A 13,791-nucleotide genomic window follows, 5' to 3' on the forward strand; every position below is an offset into this window, starting at 1 on the left:
TATTCTATGATTCTACAACATTTATGAATATTCTAATAAAGCTCAGGACAAAATATAAGGAAGGAGGGAAGAAAGGGGTGATCCTTATAAGAAGGCAGCAAAATATTGCCAGTATAAGGGATAAATATGCTCGTAAAATTCTTGACATTTTATCTGTCATCAGGGAAGCTTCTGCTTAACTCACAAATGCAAAAGTGCAGACCTGAAGTGTGTCCTGGGTCTGTTATAGCAAAGTATGTATCAATACACTCTAAATACTAATTGCAATTGAATATACACTGCCCATATTGTCATTATAAATACTTTGAGCAGAACCTATTGGGAAAAAATCATTGTATGCTACTGATGGCATTTGTTTGCAATTATGTTCACTGAATCACTTCTTCAGTATTTTCAAAAATCAATGGAATTTCCTCTTTAAGATGAAAAACTGCAAAAAATACATCACATCTTTTTGGTTTGGTAATTGTTACTAATCTAAGAGTTTGATTTATGAACAGAAAAAAAATGTTATTGAAAATAGGTTTTATTCTTAATGCAAACCTTTGTCAAAAGTCTGTAATGTGACTGCTACACTTTGGTCAAATGACTTGAAGCCTTTCTAAGAGATACAATTTTGTCTTTAATTGCAATTTTCATTCAGAATTCAACTAATCAATTCCCTAATCCCGCTGCTAGAATTTAGGAGACAACTTGCTTTTCGTGTATCAGCCCTGGCAGATGAGCCAGGAATCGACATGGGAAATTATTTATACTCTTGCCCCTCCAAGTTCAAAGCATGTGGCAGAGGCAGCAAGCACAGCATTGATCAAAGCTCCCAGGAAAGAAGTGGAGGGAAATTAAATGCATGTCCTCCAACACCTCCATCCCTTTCAAGCACTTCCTTTAATAAATGCATTGCACAAATCAATTGCAAACAGGCCTAACAGGAACTGAAGATCCCCGTCATTAGAGGGTGAGTACCTTCAAATTAATAGGGACTGTTAATTCTGCAGTGTAAAACCTGACAAAGTGCAGTGTGCTTGCCAAATTAACCCGTGGTTAATGGATCAAAGGGCACAAACTCAGTTGCACTCTCCCACTCCTGGGGTGCCAGGCCTGTGTTCTGCAGAGCTGAGTGACAAGTGGCACCTTTGGAGAACCAGTTGGTTGGGTCTCACAGCCTGGAAACAACCAGCTGGGCTTTAATTTGCTGGTTTCCTGTACAGCAGATCCCTGATTCCCGAGGATCAGAGGCAGTTGGGTGTATCCTGAAGAGCACAGAGAGGATGTGCCAATCCCAAGATCTGAACTCAGGAACGCCTCAGGCCCAGCAAGGACCAAAATTGCTGTTTTTTCTCTGTGTCTCTATTGGAAACCCTAATTTTGTTCACCAAGGCAAAGGATTGCAACCCTCTGTGAGGACAAACTCCAGTTGTTGGGAATAAGGCCTTCAGATCCGAGAATCCCAATGTTCTTGGAGTGAAACTCATCCTCTCTGTATCCATGAGGGATAACTGGTCACAGGGAAAACAGAAGCTCACATAAAATGGCAAGAGAGTAGGGTATTCTGCCATATCAAATGTTTTCTTTCCTCTTTAGAGGGGTAAACATAAGATACAATGAAGTTTCACAGCATTTAGAAAATACATGTTATTTTTAGAACAATTTCTTTACCTGTTTTCTGGCCTCTCCTCTATATTTTCTCAGCAGCAAGGGAAAAATGGAGTTTTTTACAGGTTGTTTTAGACAACCAGAAAAATTGGTGGTTTAAAACTGTCATGATTTTCCTCCCTCTCAGTAGTTCCTAAATAGTAAACCATAATCCTGTTATTTAATTCTATTAAATCTTCTAAATCTAACGGAAATATAACAGCAATACATTGTTTTATTTGTTCCCATCCACGAATAAAACCTGTCTATGAATGCAGATCACCTGGGTATTATGGATACATAATACATTTAAGAGATATCTACAATAGCAGAGCCTTAAATAGATAATAGGTATTTTCAATGCATTGCATTCAGATATCTGAATTACCAGTATGTAAAATAAACATTAGGAATAATGTCAAGAGCAGAGGTTGTGGAGGATTCTGCAGAGATGCAGGAGCTCTCTGGTTTGCAAATTTAAACTGCAAACACAACTGCATGGCAGGTACACCACATCACACTTGTTAGCAACAAAAATTAGTAGAAATATCTTGTATTTCTGCAAGCCTTCCATGCATATAACCAGTTCAAGGAGAGGTTTTCTGGCTCCATAGCACCTTCCCCAGTATTTTACCCTTCTTTCCCACTCAGAAGCCTTCAGTCCCCACTGGAATGTTTGATGTTCCATATTTTAGAGCTGCACTTCAGCAGAGTTGGAAGCAGAACATTTACCAGCCTGGGCTCCTGCTGCCAGCAGACTAACAGATTTGGACAAAATGTTTTGAAGATGATAGAAATGCTCTCAGAGAAGAAATGCCCCTATGGGGAAACCTCAAAGGATCAGGACTCCATTAATGTGTCTGTCCTTGCAGACTTTCAGCCACACACCCCTGCACAAAATAAGGTTTGCCACTCCCTACTGAGACCTGTTCTGTACTCTGCAGAAAAACTGAAAAAACCCTCAAAAGGAGAAGATCCGTCATGTGAGTCTAAACATATGGTGTTTTACATGAACTGAGATGAGCAAATTATCTGTTGAAAATTCCTAAACTGAAGTCACATCTCTTGCTAATGAGCTACTAAAAAAATTAAATCAATACATTCACATAAATACAGCTTAGTTTTAAGGAATTTGTCTAATTAAGAAATAATTAGTAATGACCTGAGTAAACCAGGATAAATACAGCAAGACTTTTATCGTTTACACTGCAGTAAAATGATGCCAAGTAAAATTTCCATATTAGAAGTCTCTTCACAGAGTACTCTCTAAATATTTATAACTTTAGTCCTCTAAACCTCTCTCACTCATTTGCTCTCATGCAAGGATCTTAAGAAAGAAAATTGTGAACCCAGAGGAACCACCTGTTTCCATCAACGTTTCCACCACAAGTGACTAAGGGAGAGAAAAGGGAAGATTCTCACTGCTCTGCTTCAGTGCAGTGTTGCCAACTCTCCCATTTTTGAGTTTCATCAGTTATTGGTTTTTCTGAAGTTCCACCTATTGAGTCCCATCATGTTTTCACTTTAAATAATTAAATATACAACTGCCAAAAAGAATGCCAGAGTTCAGATGATGTGGATCCAAAAAAAACCCACCCAGAAGCCAGGTAAGAAGGAACTCAGCGCATCACTCGAACTCTTGTGCAAGTTTTAGGGCTCTGACATTTTTTAAACTCTTGGGGTAGATGCTGACAGTGGATCCTTAAGATTCAATCACCACAAAGAACTCAGAAATATTGCAATTAAGAAATAATGACAGCGTGACAGGGATTTCATGCTGTCAAGCACAGGAAGATTTCCATTTAACTGCAACAGAAGTGAGATTTGAGGGGAATGGATGAGGTAGTTGTATATAAATCCATGAGGATGTAGTAATGTTCATGATATCATACATTTGTTTCCTGCACTGACATATATTTTAGACATATCTGTAGGTATTTAATCAAAGTACAGCAGAAAAGCAAACTGAGCACGTACACATGTAACAGACTGATGTGCAGCTGCATTTTTTTTAATGGACTGGTATAAAAATTATACCAATCTTGTGAGTCAAAACTGTAGGGCCCAGTTCTTAATTTCTTCTTATAGTACATAGTAATTTTAGCATCATTTCAATAGTGCAGAGCTCATGGTCCATAGTGTCATTTTTCCTCAAAGCCTCCTACAGATATGGGAAAAATATATAACAATGAACATAACATGTTAGGGGTCCTGTGAAACTATTGCATCGTATTTAGGGATCCTAAAGTTCAGTGCAAGAAAGAACAGATACAAAAACATTGGATTTTGAAGAGAACTGTACATGCAACGGCACAATGATATCTAAATTAACAGATCTGTTGTAGCCTAATTCCCTTAAATGATGTTGCAGTAACTTGCAGAATGGAGTACAGAATCCACAAACTGACTGAAGTATCCCTATTTAATAATGTTATACAGATTCTTTTCACACACTTTGAAAAAGTGCCTCCCCACTCCACATCTACTGAAATTCACCTCTGCATCAAAATTGCAAACCTGTCTAGTGGTTTTGCCACAAACACATGCAGACACAGCTTTAAAATTATGGCCTACTATCCTACAATAATTTCACAAAGATCAAGCATCAAACTCCTTGTTCTGAATCCACGGAACTAGTTATTATATCAGGTGCTCTGGTACAGCTCAGTTTTGAGGAGACCACAATTCCAGTGCTGACAGAACTATGTATTAGAATTACTTTAATGAATTAAATGCTGGGACTTTCCAGCCAATCATACACTCCTTGAATTAATATACATAAGCTGATGGAAGAGATATACAGACTCAAAGGCATTAAAATGGAAGCAAAGTTCAATTTTCCACCAAAATTTCTTAGCATCAGATCTCAACTACCTGGGCTGTGCCACTAAAGATGCAGAGAAGGAAGAGTCGTGTGGGAAGCAACCCAAAGTCAAGGGTTTGCAGAGCACAGGCTTCTGAAGGGGGTTATTTATGAACACACCTGACTGGAATGGCTAAAGCAGCACAGCTCTGGCTGAGACAGTGCAGAGGTTCTACCCAATAACCAAACAAATTGATGCTCAGATGATGATTGTGTACAGCCCTGGCAAGGTTATTTACAGAGAGCAGGAATCAGGGCAGTGTGTGTGAATAAGGAAAGGCAGAGAGTGTGAGTGAATGACATAAAACATCAAGAAAGACAGGGAGATTGAAGGGGTTATGAAGAGGAGGTAAAAGTGTGAGGGGAAAAAAGATGCAAGAAGGTGGAAAATGAAAGGAAGATTGCAGGGAAGGGTAAGACAGGTCTTATGGTTTTCCTCAGGTACATAAAGAACAAGAGGTCAGGCAAGATATTCCAAGGGCTGCAATAACAGGAACAGACAAGGGAAAGAAACAAACCAACAGATCATGATGGCATTTAAATGCCTTATAATGCAATTAATATGCACTAATAAAAGGGGGTTCGCAGGCTATTAGCATAATATGGCAAAAATGTTATTAGTCTCATCTTGTTTTACTGAACTCATCATTATTCTTTCCAGGAGTGGTGTTCTATTAGAAAATAATAATAATTAACAAACAAACAAAACAAACAAAAACTAAACAGCCACCAACCCAAATTTTGTGTAATTTGTTACTGTCTCAGTAAGCTCAAATTTTTCTTTTGTTCTTACTGCTGTGCATTTCCACTTCCCGCTCTTCACTAAGGAAACACTAATTCCTCCTGATGTTTGGAGTCTGTGCTGTTTTCAGGGTGGAAATCCCAGCCCACTGCCTTGCCTTGCCAGTTACAGGTTACAAACAAACCCTTCTGATTTTCCCCTTCTCTCTGTTCCTCCTCCAGATGACACCACAGTGCTGTTGAACAGCGGGAACGTCACAGCCGTGCAAGCAGCCAGAACCAAGAGCAAAGCAAATGCCCTCCAACAAAACCAACTGTTGACTTGTGCATGTTTTCCACAGAAATGATGTGAGGACAATACCAGCTTCTGAGAGGAATCACAGTGCCCTGCTGATACCTCATAACATTGAGATGCATTGGATAACATACAGTATGTATTGAATAGATTGTTGCCAGGAAAAATGGTAAATTAGAGAGTTTATATACAATGTTTTATTCCCCTCAAGGCAAAATGGGAGAATATACATAAGAATAACATGAATTTTAACTTCGTTTCCCGTCAGGTTTTCTTTTTATCCAACCTTGGGAGAAAGAGAGAGATTTCCAGCAGTTGGAAATCCCATTTATATCCCAGCTGTGCAAGCAATTATTTAAATTGTACTTTTAAGAAATGGGACTCCACTTAAAATTTATGATGTGCTCACAAGTCAGATTTATGCACTCAGTGATGGTGATCACCTTGGGTTTGACCTTGGGAAACAAGCAATGCCAGAAAGTTCCCCATGAACTCAGGAGATGGCCCACAGAGATCTCATTGAAGGATCTAGACCTTTGCTTCTGCTGGGTTTGTTTCTGCTTCCAGGTTTGATGGTGTTTGATCTGTTAATACTCAATTTTTTCATTTCATAATGGGAAAAAAATAGAAATAATAATTATCTTGAACAAACAATACCTAGTTTTCTTCAGTGATACTTTCTTTCTTCTCCCCTTGCTAAATAGTCAGGATTCCTCCCTGAAATTTTGCACTCTGCCATTACTGCAAGCTTTTTTTGATGGAACAGATGCAATTTGAGAGCATCAGTATATTAACAGGTTTGCTCTGTGTATTAATGATGCAATTAAATGAAGCACATTTTACTAAAATTTACATCCCTACAAGACCGAATTCCTCCTCCCATGAAAGAGTGGCTTCTTTTTTGGGGGATATCAGTGGGAGATGACTGAGGTCTGACATTCCCCATCAGGTTTCAGCTCAGGACAGAGCAGATCCTGGCACTTCAGACCAACCTGCCAGGGCAGAAACCCAAGATTAAACCACATTTCAGACCAGGCTTGAAGTCAGAGGCAAACCTGTGGTTTTCCTTGGGAAAGAGCAGCAGGTTTGTGTGCTGTCCATGGACCTCCCCCCTGCACATTGCAGGGATTCAGTGTCAGGGTGTGATAAATCACTCTGGAAAGGATGTGGCTGCACTAAACCAGACTCACACACAAGACAGATCCCTTCTCCTGCACACCATAAATCACAGCTGTTCCCTCCTGGGGCTTTGCTACAGGAACACTTTTGGGAGCTGCAAAAACGCACTGAGGCACTTCCACATCTGGCTCAAAAAACATTCCTCAGCACCTGACCAAGCTGGGTTTCCTCCTCATCGTGAGGCATTTCCATTATTTGTTGCAAATCCAACACAGAAATGGAGTCCATTGGACTGCAGCATCCCCTCAGTGTGTGGCTCAGCCACACCCACCCCACAGTGAGGCTGTTCATGCTGGTTGCTGTTGATGGGTCTGAAATCTTCTGCCTCTTCTCAATCCACTTGCCACCCGATTTACAGAAACAATACCACACAGAACTACATACTCCCAATTTACTTTTTCGGTCCTGTTAACATAAGTTTTCTAAATATCTCAGTCTGTCACCACCAGTTGCAAGGCGTCCTTTAACAGAAGTGTGATCCATAATTATAAAAAAAGCTGAGAGCTGATTTCACACCTCTGCTTGTTAAGTATTTTCTAAAGCAAATAAAGCTCTTTACTTAAAAAAATAATTAAAACTAACTCTTCATTAGCAGTTCAAATTGCCTAGGTAAATTTGGTCACAGCTTTAATTTGCACACTGTCACTGAACAGTTCTATCAAGCTGCTTCCTTTCATGCTTGCAGAGGATCACTTTGGGATTATTTCTCTTCCACACATATTTACACTTGGCAAGCAGTTATGAAAAAGCCAATCAACAATGGCAACACCCTTTAAAATCTTGAGATTGGAACATTCAAGTGGCACTTTGGCACTGATGCTGAAGAGGTTGCAGAGCGGGGTTTGTCCTGTACTCAAGGAATGCCTAACCCAAAATCTCATGCATCTCGGTAAAAACTCCACAAAATATTGTTCCCAATTCTTCTGTACCTAACAAACTCTGAGTAAAGAACACTTAGTTTAACTAAGCAACTTTGTCACCTTGGTCATGGTAATCAATCCATGCAACTCTTCCTGCTTTTACTTGCATCAAGGCATTCTGCCTACAAACACATTATCCAGGTAAATGTGAGCTTTTGAAAATGAGCTCAGGGCTTTTAATTAACAGCTTACCCCATAATCACTGGTTTTCAGACCTCTACTTTCACTGGCCCTCTATTTGACCCTTTGTTTCCCAATTCAGTGGTGTTTTATCAACACTGAACACAAGTAGCCTTCCAGCTTCAGCGGAATCCTTTAGCCCTGTTATCACAGCTCTTTGTACAAGCACTTGATTTATTTTGCTCAAAGACAGAACTGAAAAGTCACTAATATTTCTCCTCTGCTGGAATCAGGAAGGACTGTGGGTCTGAAGTGAACCCTGAATTGCACAGATTATTGGCAGCTTTTGGATGGTGTGTGCCTCATTGATTCAGACTAGAAAATCCATCTGAAGTCTCCCCACCACATTCTTTCATCTGCTTTTGCACATCTGCACTGTTCAGTATAGAAATAAATAAATTATTTGCCATTGGCTGAAATTTCTGAGCAGTCTTATTCATTCAAATTTTGAGAGAAAACCAAATATGCTTGAGAGCACATTTGTACAACTGAACACCTTTTGCTCCCACTAAGCAGAGGCTCGAGGCTACCTCTTATCTCCCCAACCCAGCAGCAATTCAATAACTTGCCCACAGTCTGCTCAAGCCCCTTCTTCAGAGCATCATTTGGCAGTTTTGTCAACAGGGCTGTAGCAAGCCCCAAAGTAAAACCACTGAGTGTAAATCTGGTGTACTCTGACCCAGAGAATTCCTATCAGGATGCTCTTTATCAAACCCCTTGAGAAGGCAAAACGAGTCACTACACACTCTCCTAAAACTGTCTTTGCTGGGCATAACATCGTTCCTGCTCTTCTTCAGACACAGCTCTCACTTCACACTGAAGCTGACTGGCATTCTCTGACCTTTAAGAAGACAAACCACGAAATTACAGGGAAGGACACACCTTTTTCCACTGGTAAACAGGACTGCATTAGCATAGTTCCATGCACAGGAGAGAAAAGATTACCAATAGTTCCATTTCTCCATAGTGGCATTTGGAGCTTCGCTGTCTCACCCAGGGTCCTTGGAACAGGTTCATTTTCCCAGGACAAACCATCACATTTTCAAATTTGCAGGTGATTTAAGTTAGAACTACTTTGGCAAATAATCCCCTCAGTATTAATATTTGGTGAAATTTCACTTACTTGTCCATTTTTTGATCGATTTAACTGAATTCCTAAAAAATAAACTTATAAACCAATTACATAAATAAGTCTATTTCAGAGGGTGAGGGTGGTGTCGTTAATACAAACTGCCTTATATTCCTCTTGCCAGTTTGAGATTCTTTTGCTAAAACCAAAAATTTAAACTCCTCTGAAAACACAGCTGTTGTGCAAATGGGCAGCACCAAAGAGATGGCAGGCCCTGACCCTCAGACACAATCTTTCATTCTATTTCAAAATATTTTCTAACTTTTACTAGGAATAAAACACTTGCAGAAAGAAGGGATTAACTCAAACAATCATCTGTGTAGAATTCAGTACTCCTCTAATTTAATAATGTTTCTCTTGGAATGGAGCCAGAGAAAAACTCCAAGTTTTTCAATATTCTTCCAGGAGAAAGAGGGCAGCAAAAAAACCCAGAATGTCAAACATTCAAAGAAAAACCGAACTTTTATAAACAATTAAATATTTTCAGCTAATTTAAAACATTTTGAGGCGGTAAAATCTGCAAAGTTCTATGAAATATGTGATCAGCAAAGCTCTACTTTGTGCCCTATTAACATTTTTAAATTCTCACCCCTGGAGTACATATGCACTAAGCACAGGGAGTAAATCAGTGCTCAGGCTGTGGAGCTGAAGGATTCACATTTCCTCCTTTTATATTATTTATAAAATACTTTTAATATTATAAATTATTTTATATTATAATCATCGCTGTTTACACACTTGACTTTTGCTTTGAAATTTCTCTCACAACATCAATACTGTGCAGGGAGAAGCTCAGACAACACCAGAAAACACTTTCTGAGAGAGAGTTTTTTTAGGTTATTCACCTTTCAGTGTACCAAGGAGAACAGAGAGAAAATCCTGCTGCCTCCCTGACACATCTGTATGGGAAACAATGGGCTGGATTCAGAGACAGGGTAATCAAGCTGAGGGTTCTCCTGCAGAACTTCACTCTGGTTTGCTCCGCGAGGCGCTGGGAGCCTGCTGGGCAGGGGATTTGGGACAGCTCAGAAAGCACCACAACCTGTTGGGCTGCACATCCACCCTGCTCTGGGTAATCTGCCACCACACACTGTTTGGGTATAACATCAGAAAGGGTCCTCCAGGGAAAAGGTATTATCTTAATTTCAGTGTATCTTTTGCCAGATCAGGTAGTGGGGCCGTTTGTGTTTTGATGCATCGAGTTGAAAAGTCTACTCTGGTTTTCCAGCAAAAAAATATTCTAGGTTTGTACCAAACACATTAAGGTGGGAAGCTACTGATAAAATAAGAAACAGCTGGTAAATGAAGACGAGGAACAGTGTTAAAAAGAGAAACTGCAATGTTTTCCCTGCAGAAGGACGTCAGCATCTCCCATAAACCCTGTGCGAGTGGTTAACATACATTTCACTGCAGACCCACTGAAGAAGTAGATGTTTAAGTGTTGAAAACCAACATATGGTAAATTTTAGCAGTGCTGTTTGAGGAAGGATGACTAGTCATCTGACTGGCACACTCTCCCAGAGGAGGAGGGACACAGCACTGAAAGTACAAGTATTGATCACTACTCAGCAGAAGACAACAGAGGTCAGGGATAGCAGTCAGGGCTGTCCCCAGAGCCAGTGCCCCACCAGGTGCTTCCTGCTGCCAGAGGGTTTGGAGATCAGTCCCCCAGGCTGTGACACAATTCCATCTAGAATTCGGCTGCCCCTCTCTATGCAGGTGGCCAGAACCAGTTCATCTGACTGCACGTTTCCAGAGCAAGACAGAGAACATGAACTGGCAGATCCTCTATTCACAGGATGCATTTCAGGGCATGGTGGAGTAGTAATTTTGCAGACTTCAGAGCTCATTTGTTAGAGATTCAGTGGGGAGAAACACAGCATTTATTGACAAGAGAAATCTGCTAACATTTTGATATTATCAGCATCTCCTTTATCTCTATTAAAGACATCCATTACCGAAAGTGGAGTTCCACGGTACATTCCATTGACTGTTTGACAATAATAAAGTATAACCCTGTAGTACCACAGTGGCAACTTCCTCGAAAGATCTCCTTTTGTCCAAACAAAATTTTGTCTTCACAAATCAAACACACCCCCAACGTTCAGACAGCATTTGTACTAAAGATAAATGGCAGAGGTTCCATTCAGAAAGCAGAGGAGGGTTTCAGCTGCATGTAAAAATAAACACCATTTACCATTTCCAAAGGACAAATGGAAATTTTATAGCACAGTGGCTGCAATTCAGTCCTCAATTTAACTGCACTTCTTTCAAGAGCAAACACACCAAAAATGCACACCAGTAGCAGAGAGGCAGAGATGTTCCTGCTGTGAGTACTCACCTCATAATTGGCAATGGCTTCTCTGTCAAGGGTTCGGGTCACAGACACATCCCCAGTGACCTCACTGATCCTAAAAATCCCTTTTGGGTCTTGATCCACTCCCTTCCCAGAGAGTCGAAACTTTGCTCCCTCTGTCCCTTCACTCCTGATGACCTGCATGGCAGAAAACAAGTGACAGGCCATATTAACAGCTTTTAAAATCATTCTAAAGTCATTCAGCCTTTTACCTAATGCTGAGGTGTATTCCCTGCCAATAAAATGTAGTCATAAAGTAGGATTTCAATCAGGCAGATCTTGTGCTAAATCCTGGAAAAGTTGCTTGTGACCTTAACCAGGTCATATGTTGAATTTACTGTCTTCTCTTTAGCTACTTAAAGTTTCTACTCTTCCATCACTACTGTGGTCACTCTGTGTCTACAATTTAGCGTTTCATTTAATGCCTTTTTATTTTTAGTTAAATTGATAAAACTGCACAAATGTACCAAAAAAAAAAAAAATAAAAAGACAAAAGAAAGTAAAGAGACATATTGTACTGATTGTCATGGAACACACTTTCTTCACAACAACCTTCACCAGAGAATCATCACACAAGATTTTCCAATTAGTCCATCCTTTTTATGAGCCACTGTGAAGTCATTACAAACCAGACTATTTTCAAGTTGGTTTCCCCCCCCACCCTATTAATTTTTAGACTCTTCCTTTCCCAGGATTTTAAATTAAGAGGAAAATATCTGAGTATCCTGCCCAGAACTGTGCTTAGCCACACAGCTGGAATTAGTCTACTTCCCAAATCTGTACATATAGATATACACACAACTCCTTGTTACTATCACCTTATTTCCACAAGAAAAAAAAACCCTAAAAATCCGATTTCAAGCCCCTCTCACATCAGCGACAGTAGCATTTACAAACTTGCAGAGCTACACAATGTTGCTTATAAGCTACATGATTTGCAAATTTGTATTTGTGCATCAGAATCTGAAGGATTTTCAATTAATCTTGCCCTTTAAGGCTGACTATTTTGCCAAATCGTTCCTTCCCGCTGCTGTTCCATGTTCTTTTGTTTCCAGCAATTTCAGACCACTAATATTTCTGCAGAAACATTAAGTCAAAAATTTATATGCTGGTCTGGATCACAGCTCAGGAAAAGGAAGGGAAAAAGTCGCCTTAGAAATCTGGACCTGCTCCAATTTGGAGATAATAAATATGCAGGTTGTTTAATAATGTCCCTGAGGAAATAAATGTTTGCTGCCCTATTGCTGGGGGTTCAGCAACACTGGTTTGCAGATTACTGGGCAGTGAGATTTTGACTTAACTCCATAATCATTATTCCTTTATTTTAATTGAGAAAAAAATTGCCACAAGTTACGAAGTAGGAAATCAGCATTTTCGGAGATAAAGTTTCCATTCGCAAACCCTTTGGGGATGGGAGAAATTTCAAAGTAAAAACCTGTTTCACTTTTTTTCTTTTTTTAATTCCTCCTTCCAACGCTCAGAAACTCTAATGGAAGAAAATTTTTTGTGCATTTTTAGAGTATGTGATGCCAAAACAACACTGCAGGTGACAAAAGGGCAAAGTCACTTTTGTGATTTCTGGTTTTGTGATGAGATTGAAACCCAATGGCTCCTACTGAAAAGTTACCTGCTGGTCAGTCTGGTATTTTTTATATAAAGCATAAAAATATTTGGGGTTTTTTTTAAAGCTGGGCTCGAGATTTTGCAATGTCGTGATCATTGGTCATTTTTTTAGGAAAAAGAGGAACTGATCATTTTTCTGCCCTGATGTCTGAGATTTATTCCAAGCCAAGTGCACCTTCTCATCCAGTATAAGAAGAGTGGTTTGAAAGGCCTGAAATCAGCCTCAGGCCAGCACAAAAATCTAACTCGGAGATGTTTCCACTACATCCATTTCCACCAGAGCCATCAAATATTGCCTGTTTATGACAAATTTAAGATGCAGTATGGGCACAATGCCCCAGCCCTAACAAGCCACAGAAATAAAGCAGAACAAATGTTGAGCACTGCGAGGGAATTTATCAAAAATCTGCCAGATGGAAAGGTAGAAGTACAATAAGAAAGAATAAGAATAAGACAGAACAAGAATGGTCCCTGAAAACCTGACTGGAAGGAAAATTTCTTCTAGCAAAGATCTTAACCTTGAATTTGATTGCAAGACATCCCAACGTGGTACCTGAAAGATTTGTGCTCCCTGGAGCTCTGACATATCCCATATCTCAACCCCACTGGGGCAGCATCTCTAATGTACAGGAACAACAGAGTTTTTCTGGATGTGCCTACTCAGCTTTTTTTAAAGCTTCAGGGATCTGTCACGTTCAGGGTGCAACTCTGAGCAGACCTTTCTCTTTTATCTGTGTCTCAGAGACGTCTGTGCATCCAGTTATTGCACAGCACCTCGTGCTTGATCTTGTAGCACAGCCCAGGAGCTGCTCCGTGTGCCACGGCACCGCTGTCATCTCACAGAGCAATTTTCGGATTCTTAAAACCGCTTAA

General features: G+C 40.0%; 1 protein-coding gene across 3 annotated transcripts in view; it reads right to left on the reverse strand.

Moving 5' to 3' along the window:
* Nucleotides 1-13,791, reverse strand: part of CDH13 (cadherin 13) — a 426,216-nt gene that overhangs the window by 214,714 nt on the left and 197,711 nt on the right. For all 3 annotated transcript variants that reach the window (XR_007628446.1, XM_050311304.1, XM_050311303.1), the window contains exon 5: nucleotides 11,281-11,433. Coding sequence is in view for 2 of the 3 variants with exons in the window: in XM_050311304.1 (XP_050167261.1) it covers nucleotides 11,281-11,433 (153 nt within the window). In the remaining variant the exon portion in view is untranslated. The remainder of the gene's footprint in view (nucleotides 1-11,280; nucleotides 11,434-13,791) is intronic.

The sequence above is a fragment of the Myiozetetes cayanensis genome, unplaced genomic scaffold (genome assembly GCF_022539395.1).
Source record: "Myiozetetes cayanensis isolate MyiCay16 unplaced genomic scaffold, myiCay2020 scf16, whole genome shotgun sequence".
Classification (NCBI taxonomy): domain Eukaryota; kingdom Metazoa; phylum Chordata; class Aves; order Passeriformes; family Tyrannidae; genus Myiozetetes; species Myiozetetes cayanensis.